This window comes from Chiloscyllium plagiosum, chromosome 2 (assembly GCF_004010195.1).
Source record: "Chiloscyllium plagiosum isolate BGI_BamShark_2017 chromosome 2, ASM401019v2, whole genome shotgun sequence".
Lineage (NCBI taxonomy): Eukaryota > Metazoa > Chordata > Chondrichthyes > Orectolobiformes > Hemiscylliidae > Chiloscyllium > Chiloscyllium plagiosum.
The window spans coordinates 26,261,851-26,282,590 of NC_057711.1; the positions used below are offsets into that span (position 1 = coordinate 26,261,851).

At 41.2% G+C, this 20,740-nt stretch overlaps 1 protein-coding gene across 2 annotated transcripts in view; it reads left to right on the top strand.

Annotated features, from left to right (window-relative positions):
* The window catches only part of snx25 (sorting nexin 25), a 230,299-nt gene that overhangs the window by 99,928 nt on the left and 109,631 nt on the right, over window positions 1-20,740 (top strand). For both annotated transcript variants that reach the window (XM_043705929.1, XM_043705938.1), the window contains exon 6: window positions 6,228-6,414. In XM_043705929.1, the coding sequence (XP_043561864.1) occupies window positions 6,228-6,414 (187 nt within the window). The remainder of the gene's footprint in view (window positions 1-6,227; window positions 6,415-20,740) is intronic.

The following is a 20,740-nucleotide window of genomic DNA, read 5'->3' on the forward strand; positions in this document are numbered from 1 at the left end:
CAGAAATGATCCTAAGACAGGATGCTCCAAACCCATGAATCTCTTCCAGCAAGAAGTTCAAAGGCAGCGGATTCATGGGAACACCAACAGCTGCATGTTCCCCTCTCACATTCTGAGTTGGAAGTATATCACCATTCCTTCAGTGTGGCTGGGTCAAAATTCCAGAACACTCTGTAATGGTACTGTGGGTGAATGTACACCAAATGGACTTCAGTTCAAAACGGAAGCTGACCACCACTTTCTCAAGGGCAACTTGGGTTGGGCAATAAATGCTTGTCCAGCCAGTGACATCTACATTCAGTTATTATATATTTTTTTGTAAAATTCAATCAGATTGTGGGTTTTTAGTTCAAAGTCCACTTGCCAACCAACCAAGACTCTCCTCTCGCACAGTAAAAACATTGTTTTCCTTTACATTGGCCTTTCTTGTGAATTGTCCCGAATAGCGTAAGATGAAAAGATTCAACAGAATGCCTTTCTTTCAGTCATATTAAATGTATTTTGGAAAAGGTTGAATAATTCACCTATTAGCTATGACACTAGTTGGGCAAATAGGCCATTATTTCTCTAAAATAGCAGGACCATGATCACAATTCATTTTCAGTTGTTGCAATCATTAATAGCTGATACAAACTTTACCCAGTGTGTTCCAACACATGATATCAGCATACCTAGCCCTGGTGCAGAAATGTTTCTGCTGTGCTTCCAGTTTCTACAAAATCACTGACAGTCTGCCGACCAGGCCTTTTCCTCCTTCAGTGTTAGTTGTGGCTCATTGGGAGTGCTCAGTTAGAAGTTCAAGTCTTACTCAAGAGATTTGAGCACAAAATCAAATTTTGACACTCCAGTCCAGTACTGAGGTGGTAATGCATTGTCAGAGATCTAGCCTTTTAGATAAGGTGCTAAAGAGTTCTGACTATCCCCTCTAATAGATTTAACAAAAAATTCTATTGCATTGTTTTGTAGAAGAGCAGAGAATTAATCCCCACTATCCTAGTCAATATTAATCTCTCTCATTGCACCATAAGACAGATTGGTTGTGGACCTTATAGATGCACAGCAGCAGCATATACCATTTACATGATGTAGCAACTCTATACACTGCAATTCCCATTGTGCAGCAGCTCATCAGTGGGTTCGATGATGGAAACATCCAAAGACACACAGTCTACCTCCTAGAAGGACAAGGACAGCAAATGCATGGGAATCTCACTATTTGCAAGTTCCCCTCTAAGTCACATATCATCCTGCCTTGGAACTTTTGAGACATGAAACTTAAAATCTGGGAATTGACTTGAATTTGTCACATATACTGAGGCACAGTGAAAAACTTTGTCTTGCGAGCAATACAGACAGATGAGAGTTAAATAGCATAGATATGTAAATAATAGGTTAACAGTGGCAAAAACCAAAACACAGGTACAGGCGAATGCTAAGAGTTTGTGAGTCCATTCCGTATTCTAACAACAGTAGGGTAGAAACTGTTTTGAAACCGGCTGGTGTGTGTTCAGGCTTCTGTACCTTCTCCCTGATGGTAGAGGTTGTAGAAAAGCATTGCCAGGGTGGGATGGATCTTTGAGAATCCTGGCAGCCTTTCCTTGACAGCAGGCCTGGTAGATGGATTCTGTAGATGGGAGGTTCGCCTTTGATTGTCTGGGCTGAGTCCACCACTCTTTGTAACAGTCTCCAATCTTGAATGGTACAGTTGCCATACCAGATAATGCTCTCGATGGAGCACCTATAAAATTTGGCAAGGGTATTTGTCATCATGCCAAATTTCCTCAGCTGCCTCTAAAACAGGTATACCATTTTGGATACTGTTAGGGGAGTTGGCTCGCCAGGGGAGGGCAGCAGTTGCCAAGATCATGGCACTGTGGTGGGCACTGCTGTTCAGAAGGGCGGGAAAAAGACTCCTAGGGCCACAGTCATAGGGGATTCTATTGTGAGGGGAGTGGGTAGGTGGTTCTGTGGCCGAAAACGGGACTCCCGGATGGGATGTTGCCTCTCAGGTGCTCGGGTCAGGGATGTCACCGATTGGCTGCAGAGCATTCTAAAACACGTGGGTGAACAGCCAGTTGTCTTGGTGCATATAGGTACCAACAATATAAGTAAAAAATGAGGTGAGGTCCTGAAAATAGAATTTAGGGAGCCAGGAGAGAAGTTAAAAAGGAGGACCTCTAAGGTAGTGATTACTACCAGTGCCACGTGCTAGCCGGCGTAGAAATTAAAAAATAGGCGGGATGAACACATGGCTTGAGGGATGATGAAGGAGGGAGGGGTTCAGATTTATTGGACATTGGGACCTGTTCTGGGGAAGGTGGGACTATTACAAAATGGACAGTCTACATCTGAACCAGACCGAAACCAATGTCCTTGGGGGAGTTTTTGTCACTGCTGATGGGGAGGTTTTAAACTAATGTGGCAGGGACTGGGAACCAGAAGAGAAAACAAGTAGACAGTGAGGTGGAAACTGGAGACTAAGAATCATGAATATAGCATCACTAAAGGGAAGAGTAGGCAGAAAGCAGATGAAGGCAAAAGAACTACTTTAATGCAAGAAGTATAGTGTGTAAGGCAGATGAACTTAGGGCTTGGATTGGTGCCTGGGAGTATGACGTTATTGCAATCACAGAGACTTGGTTGAAGGAAGGGCATGATTGGTAACTAAATGTTCCAGGATATAGACGCTTCAGACAGGACAGGGAGGGAAGTAAAAGGGGGGGTGAAGTTGCATTGCCAGTCAGGGATGATATCACTGCTGTGCCACAGAAGGATACTATGGAGGGCTGGAGTAGTGAGGCATTATGGGTGGAATTGGGAAATAAGAAGGTGCAGTTACACTGTTGGGGCTGTATTACAGGCCTCCCAACAGTGAGCATGATGTAGGAGAACAAATAGGTAAACAGATTATGGAACGATGTAGAGGCAATAGGGTAGTGGTGATGGGAGATTTTAATTTTCCCAACATTGACTGGGATAGACTTAGTGTCAGAGGTCTGGATGGGGTAGAATTTGTAAGAAGCGTCCAGGAGAGTTTTCTAGAGCAGTATGTCAATAGTCTGATGAGAGAAGGGGCCATATTGGACCTGGTATTGGCGAATGAACCAGGCCAGGTGGTAGAAGTTGTGGTGTGGGATTTCTTTGGGAACAGTGAGCACAATTCTGTAAGTTTTACAATACTCCGAGACAAAGGTGAGATTGGTCCTAAGGGAAGAGTACTAAACTGGGCCAAAGCCAATTATATCAAAATTAGGCAGGAGCTGGGAATTGTGGATTGGATACAGTTATTTGAAGGAAAATCCACGTTTGATGTGTGGGAGGCTTTCAAAGAGTGCAGGATAGGCATGTCCCATTTGAAGGCAAAGAACAGGAAGGGCAAGATTTGTGAATGGTGGATGACAGGAGAAATCGTACAGGAGGAAAAGGGAAACGTACATTAGGTCCAGGCAGCTAAGAACAGAATGGGTCCTGGAGGAATATTGGAAGAGTAGGACCAATCTTAAACGAGGAATCAAGTGGCCTAAAAGGGGTCATGAAATAGCGTTAGCAAGCAGAATAAAGGAGAATCCCAAAGCCTTTTATTCTTATATAAGAAGCAAGTGGGTAACTAGAGAAAGGATTGGTCCACTAAAGGATAATGAAGGAAGGTTGTGTCTCGAACCGGAGAGAAGGGCGAGATTCTGAATGATTACTTTGCATCAGTGTTCACTGCGGAGAGGGGCATGATGAACGTTGAGATTAGAGATAGAAGTCTGATTAGTCTGGATCACATTGGCATAAGTAGGGAAGATGAATTGGGTAGGCTAGAGGTTATTAAGGTAGACAAATCCCCAGGACCGGATGGGATCTATTCCGGGTTGCTGAGGGAGGCGAGAGAGGAAATAGCTGGGGCCCTGACAGATATCTTTGTGGCATCCTTAAACACAGGTGAGGTGCTGGAGGACTGGGGGGTTGCTCATGTTGCCCCCCCCCCCCCAATAAGAAGGGTAGTAGGGATATTCCGGGTAACTACAGACCAGTGAGCCTGATGTCAGTGGTGAAGAAGGGACAAGAAGGGTAGTAGGGTAACTACAGACCAGTGAGCCTGATGTCAGTGGTGGGAAAGTTGCTGGAGAAGGTACTGAGAGATAGGATCTATTGATATTTAGAAAAGAATAGGCTTACCAGTGATGGGCAACATGGTTTTGTGCAGGGGAGATCGTATCTTATCAACTTAATAGAGTTCTTTGAGGAAGTGACCAAGTTGATAGATGAAGGAAGGGCTGTTGATGTCATATACATGGACTTTAGTAAGTCGTTTGATAAGGTTCCCCATGGTAAACTAATAAAGGGAAGTCGCAGGGTGTTCTAGGTAGGTGGATAAAGAACTGGTTGAGCAACAGGAGACAGTAGTAGTTGAAGGGAGTTTCTTGAAATGGAGTAAGGTGACCAGTAGTGTCCCACAGGGATGGGTTCTGGGGCTACTGTTGTTTGTGCTATACATAAATGATCTGGCAGAGGGCACTATTGGTCAAGTTTGCAGATGACACAAAGCTTGATGGAGTACCAGAAAGCGTAAGGGACTGTCAAAGAATACAGGAGAATATAGATAGATTGGAGAGTTGGGCGGAGAAGTGGCAGATGGAGTTCAATCCAGGCAAATGAGAGGTGATTCATTTTGGCAAGTCTAATTCTAGAGTGAATTATACAGTAAAAGGAAGAGCCTTGGGAAAAGTTGATGAGCAGAGAGATCTGGGAGTGCAGGTCCATTGTACCCTGAAGATGTCTGCACAGGTGAATAGAGTGGTCAAGAAGACCTATGGTATGCTTACCTATATCGGATGGGATATTGAGTATAAGAACGGGCAGGTTATGTTAAAATTGTACACGACGTTGGTTTGGCCGCATTTAGAATACTGTGTACAGTTCTGGTCGTCACATTACCAAAAGGATGTGGACGCTTTGGAGAGGGTACAGAAAAGGCTTATGAGGCTTATTGTAATGTAGACCTTCCCCTGTTTATTTTAAAGGATTTTATTTTAAAAATCCTTCTGCAATCCACCCCTTTGAGCTTCTCTTCCGTTGGCTCTGCGTCTACTTTCTTGATTTAAGGCTTATGAGGATGTTGCCTGGTATGGAAGATGCTAACTATGAAGCGAGGTTGAGTAGGCTCGGTTTGTTTTCACTAGAAAGAAAGGAGATTGGGGGGGGACCTGATTAAGGTCTACAAAATCATAAAGGGTATCAACAGGATAGATAGAGATAAACTTTCCCCAGGGTGAAGGATTCAGTAATGAGAGGTCACACTTTCAAGGTGAGAGGTGAAAAGTTTAAGGGGGATACACACAGCAAGTACTTTACAAAGAGGGTGGTGGGTGTCTGGAACGCATTGCCAGCAGAGGTAGTAGAGGTAGACATGTTAGATTCATTTAAGATGCATTTAGACAGATGCATGAGCAGTTGGGGAGCAGAGGGACACACAGACGTTTAGGAACTGGGTGAGAGGTTTAGACAGTAGATTTGGATTGGCTCAGGCTTAATTTTTCGGGAGGCAGCTGATTTGAAGCTGACAGGCAGATTCTAAAAGAATCCGGTGTGACCCTCCACAGGAGAGGTTGACTTGCTTCACTCTGTGACTAGAGAGTGTGCTGCTCAGTATCAGAGTCCTAATGGAGGCACCATTGATCTCATGAGAGTGGCTGTCCTGATAATTGCAATGGCTTGTTTCTAGGAAGTCCTGAATTGATGGTAAGGTTGTGATGTAGGAATGCAGAAGCATTGGCATTTTCTCCTGGTAACCACTATAACTCCTCACTGTGAAGTTATCTTCCCTTAGTCGCTGGGGTGAGCTGTGGTAAGTTGCCAATAACTAGTCACTTAAACTTTAATTGCATCTTGTCTGAATTGACAAACTACACCTGTGGTAATAGTCTGAGGTGAGACAAACAAACCAGCCTGATGCACATTTACTGGAATTTGTCTCTCCTTATGCCTGTACGGACCTGGGAATATCTAGCCCAAAGGCTGCAACATCTAGTGCCTCCCCACCCTCTGAAGAAATATTACTACCTGGAAAGTTGTCAGTACTTGTGGAATTCATACCTTTCTGAAACTGAACTCCATAAAGAACCATATTTTCTTATAACCTTTTTGGTGTTGGTTCGTAATTACATCTTTTGGACAAGAGTCAACTTGGGTCTGTGTTCTGAATTTAGTTCTAAACTCTTGACCTTCATCTGTTTTGACAGTCCTAAAACCAATGGTGGAACTACTGAGTGATCCAGACTACATTAATCGAATGCTGCTAATCCAGATGGAACACAGGGAGCAGATAAATGAGCATCACAAGAAAGCCTACACTTATGCCCCTTCCTATGAGGAGTTCATCAAACTTATCAACAGCAGCTGTGATGTGGAGTTCTTAAAGCAGCTGAGGTAATGGCACCCTATTTCTATACTGTACTCTTTTTTTTATATAGAAGCTAGTCTTTTGGGACCAGTTGTGACCCTATTGTAATGTAGACCTTCCCCGATTTATTTTAAAAATCCTTCTGCAATCCACCCCTTTGAGCTTCTCTTCCGTAGGCTCTGCGTCTACTTTCTTGATTTTAAGCTTCTGTAAGCACTTTGAGATATTTCCCTATTTTAAAAATGCTATTTCAGTGCAAAAGTATTGTCAATGTTAAAGCACTTTAACAGTGTAGGATATTTTAAGTGAGAGTTTCCACTCAGGAGTAATATCAATGTAATCTTGGAGGACTCATTTCACACCAGTGTAAAAGATTGAGGTTTGAATTGGGCTTACGTGCAAAAGAGGCCATGTCTCACTGTCCCCCGTTTCTCTTGCTTGCTCTCGCTCTTGATCATGGTCTCTCTTGTGCTGCCTCTGTATACCCCCACCCCATCCTACCCCACCTGAATGATATGAAATTCCACTGCCTTTGGTGGTTCTAAAAGGCCCTTCAAATTGTGCTGACTTTAATAAGTTTAGGTTCCTTTAAATTAAAAATATATATGAATGATGTATCTAGTGTAAACCAATGAAATTATTAAAAGATTGCACATAGTTTTCATTTTATTGCCTGTTAAATTGTGTTACTCAGAGGTTGGATTCCCATATTAAGGTGTTGCAGGCATTTTCAGTTCTGTTAATCAAACCTCACCAAATCCCTCAACCAGGAAATGTTTTAATAAAGAGAAAAACAGTGGTATTTTGTTATACTGCCTTATTGTGCTTTCTTGGAAGATTTTACATTTACAGTTACGCAGTTGAACTGTAACCTAATTAACAGAAGTTTGGTTGTAATTTTTCGATCAAGCCCAAAGTAGGAGTCGGTCTCCTCTGGTATTATTTTTTGCAATTCTTTTTTGCTGAAGTTAAACTTTGGCATCTTTGGAATTGCAAACTGTGTGAGGAAGAATTAAATTCTGCGTGTAAGTCATTTTAAATTGATAGGGTCTACTACCTAGGTGGTTAAATGATAGGATAGAAGAAACATGTACAGGTTATTCTGCTATAACGTATGTTTTGCTAACAGTGAATTCACTGTGACATGGTTGATGAATTGGGGACATTGTTTCTAAAGCGCAATTTTTCTGTAATGTGGGATTGCACAAGAATGCAACCATTGCATTATAGAAGAACTACTTGTATCCTAATTTTGGGTGACGTGCAGAAAGGTGCTGAAGAGAAGCGAAATTGATTATTTGGAAAAAGTTTTAAAAGAAAGCGACCATAATATGAAACATGATGCATTGAGCAATTTATGGTGGTTTTTAAGGACATTGTAATGGGATGTGAAACTAGTCTGATTTCCCTGGGAATTGAAATACATGGGCTGTGGTTGGGTGCTAATTTCAGATATGGTTCCTGAAAACCGAGGAGTGACTTTGGGGGAGCAATGTGTCTTTTTTTATATAGAATCCCTACAGTGACTTTCTAGCCCTTAAAGGTTGAATTTCTATAGTGTTACTTCAGGAACTCTGACACCTGAGGAAGTTTGTATCGAATCCTACTGTAATGAACATTCTCAATTGCTAAATTTAAATCTGACTTTGTGACTCTAGTTGCAATAATTAGGGTTATAATTGCATGATTAAAATGTTTGTGCATGTCCAATTAGAAATGGATTGTTATGATCTAACCTTCCAGTTTGCGAAAATTGTGTTAGAGATGGGATTGTGTATGTCAGCCATTTTGAAAAAAAATCCTTTACCTGTTTTCATACCTGAATTTAAGCAGACACACTTAAAATTAATGCTTTCTGCATCTAATGTGCAGTTTAGTGGGGACTTGAGTAATAGAAGTATTGATGAATTATTCTGATAACACTTTTTTGTGAAAGTCCAAGTCAACTACAGAAGGTATGCAACAGCATTGGCCTGCTACTTAACAATCCGTTTCTTATTAGAAAGGGCAAATAACTGGTCCTGCAGCAGATTCAGAGATGGGCTTAGTCATTTAAGCCTTGCCTCACAAACAAGTCAGTCAAAATCACAAATTAAAATAAAGAAGATTAGGAATTTGCTGCAGGATTGTTTTTATTACCATAGAATTAGACAGCAGGTTTTCTTTGTCTTTTAAATGTCATTTAAGTTTTAATCCATTAGGATGGGCATTTATTTGTTCCTGTCATAACAAAATAGTACAAAGCAGTGTTTGGATTGAAGTCGAGGTAATTTTATTTTGATTTGTTTGAATGCTTCAGACTATTCTGGTGCTGTTGGATATGTTCTGAATGAATGCAGAGTTGAAGATCTCTTGATATTTTGCTGTAATGAGCATTGTGGGTATTAATCAATCAATTATATTTTGTCTATATTTTTGCTGCAGAATATTATTGCAGATTTGTTATTTGAATATATTTGTTATTGTCCAGCTGACCACATGTGACCAAGATTTAAATAAGTTTTTAACATTTTGGCATACACTGATTATGTGAATACCAAAATGAGGGATTATAATCTGTATTTTTGCTTTACCGTAGGAGTCTTTAATAGTGTAATCAAAATAGTTCAACTGCTGTTATGATATTGAAACAAGATGTAATCATCAAGTGAAATAACTAATCATAAGAATATTTTGCTTCATCATGAAATGTCTATTTTTATTGAGGAAATTGATGTTCATTAGGTGGCTGCTGAGTCTGAATAAAGTTGTTTCCTAATTTGTGATAACTTAGTTTTGAAATCCTAAATTTGTAAGGAGATCTTTATTATCTGTAAGAATAATAGAGTGGTTATGGTAGGGGACTTTAACTTTCTAAACAGTGACAGAGACTGCCACAGTGTTAAGGGTTTAGATGGAGAGGAATTTGCTCACTGTGTACAAGGAAATTTACAAATTCAGTGTGTGGATGTACCTACCAGAGAAGGTGCAAAACTTGGCCTACTCTTGGGAAATAAGGCAGGGCAGGTGACTGAAGTGGGGGAGCACTTTGGGCCGGTGGCCATAATTCTATTAGATTTAAAAGAGTGATGGAAAACGATAGACCAGATCTAACAGTTGAAGTCCTAAATTGGAGGAAGGCTAATTTTGACTGTATTAGACAAGAACTTTCAAAAGCTGATTGGGGGGCAGATGTTTGCAGGAAAAGAGACGGCTGGAAAATGGGGAGCCTTCAGAAATGAGATAACGAGAGTCCAGAGAAAGTATATTTCTGTTCGGGTGAAAGGAAAGGAAAGGCTGGTAGGTACAGGGAATGCTGGATGACTAAAGAAATTGGGGGTTTGGGTAAGAAAGAGAAGGAAGCATATGTCAGGTATAGACAAGATAGATTGAATGAATCCTTAGAGTATACTTTAGAGGGAAATCAGGAGGGCATAAAGGGGGCATGCGATAATCTTGGCAAATAGAATTAAGGAAAATCCAAAGTGTTTTTACAAATAAATTAAGGACAGAAGGGTAACTAGGGAGAGAATAGGGCCCCTCAAAGATCAGCAAGGCAGCTTTTGTGTGGAACCCCCAGGAGGTGGGAGAGATACTAAACGAGTATTTTGCATCAGTGTTTACTGTGGGAAAGGATGTGGAAGATATAGAATGTAGAGAAATAGATGGTGACTTTTTGAAAAATGTCTGTATAATAGATGACGAAGTGCTGGATGTTTGAAATGCATAGAATTGGATAAATCCTCAGGACCTGATCAGGTATACCCCAGAACTCTGTGGGAAGCTAGGGAAGTGATTGTTAGGCCTCTTGCTGAGATATTTGTAGCATCGATAGTCACAGGTGAGGTGCTGGAAGACTGGAGGTTGGCTAATGTGGTGTCACTGTTTAAGAAAGGTACTAAGGACAAGCCAGGGAACTATAGACTAGTGAGCCTGACGGTGGTGGTGGGCAAGTTGTTGGAGGGAATCCTGAGGGACAGGATATACAGATATTTGGAAAAGCAGGGACTGATTAGGGATAGTCAACATGGCTTTGAGCATGGGAAATCATGTCTCACAAACTTGATTGAGTTTTTTAAAGAAGTAACAAAGAGGATTGATGAGGGCAGAGTGATAGATGTGATCACTGTGGACTTCAGTAAGGCATTCGACAAGGTTCCCCATGGGAGACTGGTTAGCAAGTTTAGATCTCATGGAATACATGGAGAACTAGCCATTGGATGCCAAACTGGCTCAAAGGTAGAGGTCAGAGGGTGGAAGTGGAGGGTTGTTTTTCAGACTGGAGCCCTGTGACCAATAGTGTGCCAGAAGGATTGGTGCTGGGTCCTCTACTTTTCATCATTTATACAAATGATTCGGATGCGAGCATAAGAGATATATAGTTAGTAAGTTTGCAGATGACACCAAAATTGGCATTGTAGTGGACAGTGAAGAGGGTTACCTCAGATTACAACGGGTTCTTGATCAGATGGGCCAATGGGCTGAGAAGTGGCAGGTGGAGTTTAATTTAGATAAATGCGAGGTGCTGTATTTTGGGAAAGCAAGTCTTAACAGGACTTATACACTTGATGATGGTAAGGTCCGAGGGAGTGTTGCTGAACAAAGAGACCTTGGAGTGCAGGTTCATAGCTCCTTGAAAGTAGAGTCGCAGATATTTCGGATAGTGAAGATGGCATTTGGTATGCTTTCCTTTATCGGTCAGAGTAGTGAGCACAGGAGTTGGGAGGTCATTGCAGCTGTACAGGACATTGGTTAGGCCACTTTTGGAATATTGTGTGCATTTCTGGTCTCCTCCCTATTGGAAGGATGTTGTGAAACATGAAAGGGTTCAGAAAAGATTTAAAAGGATGTTCCTGGATTGGAGGATTTGAGGCGTAGGGAGCGGTTGAATAGGATAGGGCTATTTTCTCTGGAGTGTCAGAGACTGAAGGGTGACCTTATAGAGGTTTATAAAATCGAGGGGCATGGATAGGCTACATAGACAAAGTCTTTTCCCTGGGGTCGGGGAACTAGAGGGCATAGGTTTAGGGTGAGAGGGAAAAGATGTAAAAGGGCCATAAGGGGCAACTTTTTCGTCCAGAGGGTGGTACATGTATGGAATGAGCTGCCAGAGGAAGTGGTGGAGGCTGGTACAACTGTAGCATTTAAAAGGAATCTGGATGGGTATATGAACAGGAAGAGTTTGAAGGGATATGGGCCAGGTGCTGGTAGGTGGGAGTAGATTAGGTTGGGATATCTGGTCGGCATGGACGAGTTGGACCGAAGGGTTTGTTTCCATACTGTACATCCCTATGACTCTATATAGAACAATCTGGTGAAAAGAGTACCCTGCTAACAGTATCTGTAGAAGTCCAGCAATGTCTCCAATTTTTAAAATGTCATTGTTCTTTGTAAGTTGCATCACAGTAGACAGGGTAGTTAAGAAGGCGTTTAGCATGCTTGCCTTTATTGCTCAGACCATTGAGTATTAGTGTTGGGACATCATGTTCAGGTTGTGCAGGACGTTGGAATACAATGTACAGTTCTGGTTGTCCTGCTATCAGAAAAAGTAATTAATTGGAGAGGGTTCAGAAGAGCTTTTTCCAGCATGTTACCAGGCCTGGAAGGTTTGAGTTATAAGGAGAGGCTGGATAGGCTGGAATGTTGTTTTCAGTGGAGTGTAGGAGATTGAGGGGTGACCTTACATTGGCTGATAAAATCATGAAGGTACAGATAAGATGAATAGGAAGAGTCTTTTCCCTTAAGGCTGAGCAAGTTCAAAAATGAGGAGCATATTTTTTAAAGGTGAGAGGAGAAAGATTTAAATAGGGAATGAGAGGAAGCTTTTTCACTCAGGGTGGTTCACTCATATGTGGAATGAACTGTCAGAGGAAATGGTTCATGCATGTACAGTTACAACATTTAAAAGACATTTGGACAGGTACATGAATAGGAAAGGTTTAGAGGGATATGGGTAAAATGCAGGCAAGTGGAACTAGTCCATGTAGCTGAATCCTGGTGCCATTCAAATAAATATTTGCAACCAAGTTCCATAACGTCCAAAGGTGATATTTTGCTGAGTTTGTTTTGACTTGGAGAATCACTGTAGGTGAATTTGGGGATTGAATCAAGGGGGATTTGGGAGTCCTCATGCATAAATTGCAAAAAGCTAGCAGACAAGCTCATCAGGTAATAGGGAGCGCAACTGGTCTTTATTTCAAAGGGAATAGAGTATAAAAATTGGACGGTCTTGCTAAAACACTGTAAGGCATAAGTCCACAGCTGTGAATACTCTGCCCTGGTTTGCAAGGAAAAATGTAACCCTGAGAAGATAGTCTCCAGTAATGATCTCCTACAACCTCTTCCGTCAGGCAGAAGATACAGAAGCCTGAACACATGAACCAGCAGGTTCAGGAACAGCTTCTTTCTGGCTGTTATTTAATTGATGAATGAACTCCCTAGCCTCAAATAATGCTGATCTTGCCAATGTTGATCTTGCCTAGTGCATGTCTGTACAATGTAACCTGTAAGCCTCTAAGTCTTTTACAATCTCTGATCTGTACATCCTTGCTTACTATGATCTGCCTGTGCTGCTCATCAAGAAAAGTTTTCACTTTACTTAGGTATTCTTGACAATAAATCAATCAATCACAATCAATGCTGGAGATGATAGCAGGTCAGAGAGCATCCATGGAGAGAGAGCAAGCTAACATTTCAGGCGTACATTCTGTGAAATTGAAATCACTTGTTTTGTATTCTAGCCAGGTTTATCTGCATATTTCGAACACAAAAATGAAACTGATGATCTGAAAAGTTTTTTTTGTTTTAATCAATTACAGAATCTTGACAACGGATTGCAACATTTAAATTTTAGTCTTTCGTTGAGTGGTCTCTCATTTTTTCAGTGTAAGCAAGGGGCAGAAATGTATGGTTCCCCATTTACACGTTTGATTTTTTTTACCTCTTGTATGAATGTTGGTATTACTGGTAATGCCAGTAATAGGATTAGAGTCTTAAAAACAACCAAATTATGGTACTTAGATATCTTATCCAGTTCAGTTTCTGGTCTGTGGCAACCTCCAAGATATTTGTGGTGGGGAATTCAGTGATGGTGGTGCTATTGAATGTAAGAGACAATGGTTAGATTCCACTCTTGTTGGATATGGTCACTGTTGTGCAAATGCAACTTGTCACGTATCAAGCCAAGCTTGGATGTCATCCAGGACTCGTAGCAAATGAACGTAGACTGTTATTTTATCTCAGGTGTGATGAATAATGCTGAACATGGTCAGTGAACATCTTCTATGATGGATTGAAGATGCTTGGGCTTAGGGCCAACCCGGAGGAATTCCTGCAAAGATGTCCTATGGCTGATTGATCTTCACCAAGCGCAGCTATCTGGCTTTGTGCTAGGTATGACTTCGGCCAGTGGAGATTATTTCTCCAGTTCTTATTATTTCCAGTTTTACTAGGGCTAAAATTTTGGAATAAAGCTTTAATGCGATCAAGAGTTCAGTGGCCCTGCTAGAACTTAAACTGAACAGTGAGCAACTTATTCCTTTACAAGTGCTGCTTGGTAGAACTGTTGATGATCCCTTCCATGACTTTGCTGATGAATGAGAGTAGACAGGTGGGATAGTAGTGACCACATTGGATTGGTGCCACTTATTGTGTATAAGACTAACCTGCGTAATGTTCCACACTTTTAGATTGCCAATGTTATAAGCTATATTGGAATAGCTTTGCTCGGGATGTGGATAGTTTTGGAGCACAAGTCTTCAGCACTATTGTTGGAATGTTGTCAGGGTCTAGAGCTGTGCGATGCCTTTAACACTGGATATCACGTGAGGCGAATTAAATTGGTTGAAACTGGATTTGTTTTCAGTGTGGCCTCCATTGCTGTCTCTTCGTTGGAGCTTGGCTTCGTCCCAACAGCAGCCACTTCTCGAACCTGATGTTGTTTGGAATACAGAACTGGTGGTACCCCACTAAAGTGAAAGCCCCTCCCCGATAGGGTTGAAGACTTGCACTTAGGCACTTGATGGCATGCAAAACATTAAATGGCTACAAGACAGCTGATATTGGCAGACAATAATGTCACTGGACTAGAATCCTGAAGCAGAGCCCTGCATTCTAGGTACATGGGTTTGAAGTCTGCTATGGCAGACGATGAAATTTGAAGTCAGTATTAAATAAAAACTGCAATCAGCGAGATATGGCCTAATGACCATATAACTCTTACAAAAACCCACCTGGGTCATGAATATCTTTTTTAGGGAGGGATATCTGCCATCCTTACCTAATCTGACCTACATGTGACTCGAGACCCAACATGACTCTCAACTGCCTTCTGGGCAACAAATGCTGGCCTCGCCAGCGATGCACATATTCTATAAACAAGTGTTTTCTTTTCCTTATACTGTGTTTCTCCATCCAGCTACCTTTGTATTATATAAGGTGGGAGCTATATTCATGGATGTGACACATTGGGAAGATGTATAGAGTGCCAAGAGCCAGTGTAAATGGATTTATTTTCTGCTTTGCTTTTTTGCTGAGAGCTTCCAGCAGTGGGCCTGATGAATATGAAATTTATGATCAAAAGCAGGGAGCAAGGTCATGCAATTGATGGGTTTGATCAAAGTGTTCAGTTTACATCTCAATATTCTGTGATTTGTGAGGAATCAATAAGTAACTGTGCAATGAATGCCTTTCTGTGCTCTCCTTTGTTCTCTCGTGCTGATTCACTGTGGCAGCTGCCATCATGCAGTTTCATGTCGGAATGGGGTCAGAATTCATTTTCTCATTTGTTTTAAAAACTAACCTGATGATGAAGCAAATAGTGTCATCAAATCATGACTTCACTTACGTGAAATATCACTGCAATGAAATAGAATGCAGTTTCTCTTGATCTTGCTCTTTCAATGCAATTTTGCCATACATTTTCTCCCTGAAAGCAGTTTCTCTTAAATATGTTTTTAGAACTAGATAAAAGTGCAAATAATCCCTCGTATTATGTTGGAAGCAAAAATGTAATCATGTTCACCTGGCATTCATAAAGGACTTGAGCTCTGGTGATGTCAAAATTTCTTGATTAAATTAGTGCTTTGAACTCATTCGAGCCACTGTTACTACATAATGTGCTAGTCTTTGCCATTATTAGCATTATTGAAACTTTCATACTGTCAGTTTTTGTTGATTATTGACCCTCTTGTGTCATGTTTGCATCTATATAAATTGCTTTTCTCATTAACACCATTCCAAAGATTGAAGTATTGTAGTTTAAGGTAAGCTGTCTGTTTACTCTTTGCATGTCTGAGAATCGAACACTGATAATCAGGTGCAAGCCATATCAACTAATGTAGTCCAATTAGCATTAGCACCAAAACATGAATGATGAGGTCTAGTTCAGTTATTAAAAGTATGACATTTATTATTCATTTCATGATGTTCGTTCAATCGGAATCACTTCCTGCTCTACACCAGTGTTGACCAATAGAAGTTGCTAACTAGCTAGCTGTTGTTGTGTTGCCACTTAATTCAGCTATTGTGATGTATAAGCCAACCTTTTGAAGCTTCCAAACGTTGTTCCAAAACAGGGGTCAACTTATCCATCAAAAATAATATCAACTGCTGCTGTGGGTTGTCACTTTGAAATGCGAATAAAATTCATAATTCATTTTAAATAAACCGTGCCCCACTAAATTAGTGAATTAAATGACCAAATAACTTTAATCACAACCAAAGTGTTTTAAAACCATCAAATTCATTATCTTTAGCATCCGATGCAGAGAGTTCATGAAATTTATTGAGTCGTTTTTGTTTACAGTACCATTGTAATGATCCTCTCTGGACTAGATTTGGTGCTTTTGCTGGTTATTCCTCCACACAAATCTTCATCATCATCTTCATCTATTGAATTGGATTTATCTAGGCCCCAGGGATGTTTGTTCCACCTATTGTCAATCTATTAATTAACTCCATTTTTGTCTAAGTTGGCATGGATATGCACAAAATCTCTTACAGCAAATTTGATTTTCAGCATGGCTTCACATTTCAAAATTATCATTGGCTTTAATTTTGTCTATCGGCCGTGCAGGCTAGTACCATGGTAATTTTGGTTTTTTTAATGTCGAGTATTTTTTCCACTAGATCTGTTTTGAAATCTTTGAATTTCACAGTTTGGCTGCTGGGCATTTCATCCATGTTGGTTCAATGATGTGATGGTTACGTGATTTTGCTGCTGTGTGATGAAATGTTTTTGCTTCTATAATGATAAATTGTTGGAAACTCTTACTTCTGGCGTTGAAGTCTTTTGGAAACCTCTGAGATATCTTGGTGTTCTTCCTCTCGAACACAAAACTGTTTTCTTCTGTAAAGTGGTGGCATGGTGGCCCAATGGTTAGCACTGCTGCCTCACAGTGCCCTGGACCCAGGTTCGCTGCAATCCTTGGAGTCCCGTCTCTGTGGAGTTTGCACGTTCTCCTTTGTCTAACTTGGTCATTACCACCTCAAAGAATTCCAACCGATGTTTCAGGCTTGACCTCCCCTTGATGAAGCCATGCTGACTAAGCCCTATTTTACCATGTATTTCCAAGAACCCTGCAGACTCATCTTTAACAATGGACTTGCAAATCTTACCAACAACTGAGGACAGGGTTGCTGGCCTATAGTTTTCTCCCTTCTGCCTCCTTCGCTTCTTAAATTGGGTGTTACATTAACCATTTTCCAGTCCACTGGGAACCTTCCTGACTCCAGTGATTCCTGAAATATGACCATCAATGCTTCTACAATTTCCTCAGTTATCTTCTTCAGAACTCTGGAATGCAGGCCATCTGATCCAGATGATTTATTGACCTTAAGACCTTTTAGTTTCCCCAACACCTTCTCCTTAGTGCTGGCCACTACACTCACCTCTGCCCCCTGAAGCTCTTGAAATTCTAGTATGCTGCTGGTATTTCCTTGATTGGTTTTTAAAGGCTTCCCAATCCTCTGACTTTCCACTAACTTGACTACATGTATGCTTTTGCTTTTATGCAGTTTTGGCTTCCCTGGCTGTCCATGGTTGCCTCCCCCTCCCTATACTATTGCTGCTGCTTCTTTGGGATGACTTTCTGCTGTGCTTCCTGAATTACCTCCAGAAACCCAAATAACTTTAATCACAACCAAAGTGTTTTAAAGATAAATTCATTATCTTTAGCATGCCATTGCTGCACCACCATCCTCTTGGCTACTTTTTCCTGCCAATTTTGGCCAGTTCTTCTTCCCCTCTGTACCAACATGCCACATTGCCTCCAAATTCCTCAAAGTGTATACTCACTTGGGCTGTGAGTTGCTCTAGATGCTACCTCTCCTTCCTTACCGTGTTAGTTTACTGGAGGTATAGATCCTCAAAATTGTTATTAAGTCATAAATCTATCTTATTCAGTATCATTGTACCGAACCCAGGAGCACTCTGTATCATGCTGGAATGATCGCTGTTAATAACACTTCCACTGAGTTGAGACTGATGATATTTCAAGATAGAGAAAAATAAAAATGTTTTAAATAAAGAACACAGTGACTAACAATGATGGGTGGATTGAAAAACCATTACCAAACCCATGATTTATAGTCTGATTTGATTTATTACTGTCACATGTACTGAGGTACAGTGAAAAGTGTTGTCTTACATGCTTTAGGTGCAGATCGTAGTATAGAAGTGGAACAGGGTAACAGAATAGAGTGCAGGATACAATGTTACGGCTGCCGATTTTGTGTTTCTATTGATGTGCAGATCTAGAATGAAAACTATTAATGTTTTTGGACTGAATGTCCTTCTGATATGTCAGCAATACTTTTTTTTTGAGAAAAATGAATTCAGAAATTGCCAGATGCAGACTGTTCATTTTAATCCTCCTGTCAGGATTAGTAAACTGGCCCATCACCCCCCTTTTCTACCCTTTTTTAAGAACATGTTGTTGCTGTGGATCATAGATATGAAAGGAGCAATCTTCCTTTGTTTTGTAGTTCTTTACAGCATAAATTGACTATTAAGTAACATAATTCCTTGTTTTTCTGCTGAATTGCGGCATTCCAAGTGTCAAGGACGGCACAACAAGATTGTCAAAATGACCAAAAGGCTGTTGTACATCTTAAGGCTGAAATGGTAATCAAGGTTTCAAAATAAAATGCTTTCTACTTTAGTGAATTGGGAACTGCAACTGGTTTTTTGAGTCATTTAACAAATACAAGAATTGATTGGGAAATGCTTTCTTGTTGTAATTGTATTTGTGCCATGTTAATTTTTGCGTGTGCCTATTAGATTAGATTCCCTAAGTGTGAAAAAAGGTCTTTCGGCCCAACAAGTCCACACCGACCCTCCGAAGAGTAACCCACCCCCCTCTAACAACTATGGACAATTTAGCGTGACCAATTCACCTGACCTGCACATCTTTGGACTGTGGGAGGAAACCGGAGCACCCAGAGGAAACCCATGCAGGCAAGGGGAGAATGTGCAAATTCCCCACAGACAGTCTCCCGAGGCTGGAATCGAACCTGGGACTCTGGCGCTGTGAGGTGGCAGTGTTAACCACTGAGCAACCATGTCGCCCGTCCACTGAGCCACCGTGTTGCCCTATAAAGGGTGTCTTTAAAATGCTTCATATTGCTAAGCCAATGGCACATTTTTCTGGGCCTTCCTATTTTCTGTGTTGGGGAATAGATGGTTGGAGTGTAGAAAGACATATGCTTTTTATTCTTGAAGTAAACTAACATTTTATGTAATTACATCCCTGAAATGGAAATAAAACCAAATAAAACTTCAAGTCTTGAACACACATACATTTATAGCATAATGGCGAAAGAAGACTTTGTTACCATATTAACCATCTTGTGAAATGTACTTGAATTTAATTTTGACATCACCTAGGAACAGGTTTGTAGAACTCAAAAGCAATAAGCCCCTAGTAACAACCAAGAAATTATAAGTTAGGTCTGAAAGTCACCATTTGTATGTCAGGTTGGGGGACGTTTGACTAAATGAGGTACATGCTAATGTGGGATTTTTGAGAAAAGTTGAATGAATTACCTAAGGCAAGCAAATATCCATTACTCTGTTGTAATTGGTATACAAATGACATTGATCATTATGAATATACTTTGGTAAAAGGATATATATTGAAAAGAAAAACAACTCTCAAATCTCTGAAGTGAGAATTGTGCTTGACAAATAATCTCTATTTGACATTCCTTTGTGGGCCAGGCTTTCCTGTGAGATGGAGGGAAGCAGCATGGTCTAGTGCTTGAACTACCAGAAATCCTTGTTATGAAGTTGAAGGCGTGTACTGTACCTTCTTAAGAGAGAGTGAAAGCTGTTTTGCAGTGAGAGCTTGCAGGTACCTGTCATGTGACTGACTAGCTGTCTGAGTGTACTGGTAACTTGAAAATTTGTAACATTTGGCTGTGAAACCAAGACCTGAGTCTTGATTGCTATTTTCACAACAATTTGAATTTAACTAATCAGTTTAAATTATGCCTGAAGATACTAAAACCCAGTTGAATTTGAAATTTATTGTTTTTACCAACATTGAACCAATGAGATAATCCAATGCTTGGAGTATGAAGAAGCCGGCATTTTGAGAGTTAGCAAGACAACGGTCAACTGCCATCGTCAGAGTGATTGTGAGCAAAAGTCTCTCTATTAAAGGTACCTTTGGAGCGAAGATGATGACACAGGGAGATCTTCAGCTGAAAGAAGATAGACACAAGGACAGAACGTCCCTGGTGCTCACCTTCCACCCTACAAACCTTCGAAACAGTTCCACCATAGAACACACCAGATGGCCTCCTTCTTTAGAGATCGCAATTTCCCTTCCCACGTGGTTAAAGATGCCCTCCAACGCATCTCGTCCACATCCCGCACCTCCGCCCTCAGACCCCACCCCTCCAACCGTAACAAGGACAGAACGACGCTGGTGCTCACCTTCCACCCTACAAACCTTCGAAAGTCTCCTCTACATTGGGGAGACTGGGCGCCTCCTCGCAGAGCGCTTTAGGGAACATCTCCGAGACACCCGCACCAATCAACCACACTGCCCCGTGGCCCGACATTTCAACTCCCCCTCCTACTCTGCCGAGGACATGGAGGTCCTGGGCCTCCTTCACCGCCTCTCCCTCACCACCAAATGCCTGGAGGAAGAACACCTCATCTTCCTCCTCGGAACACTTCAACCCCAGGGCATCAATGTGGACTTCAACAGCTTCCTCATTTCTCCTTCCCCCACCTCATCCTAGTTTCAAACTTCCAGCTCAGCACTGTCCCCATGACTTGTCCGGACTTGTCCAACCTTCCTAGCTCCTTTTCCACCTATCCACTCCACCCTCTCCTCCCTGACCTATCACCTTCATCTCCTCCCC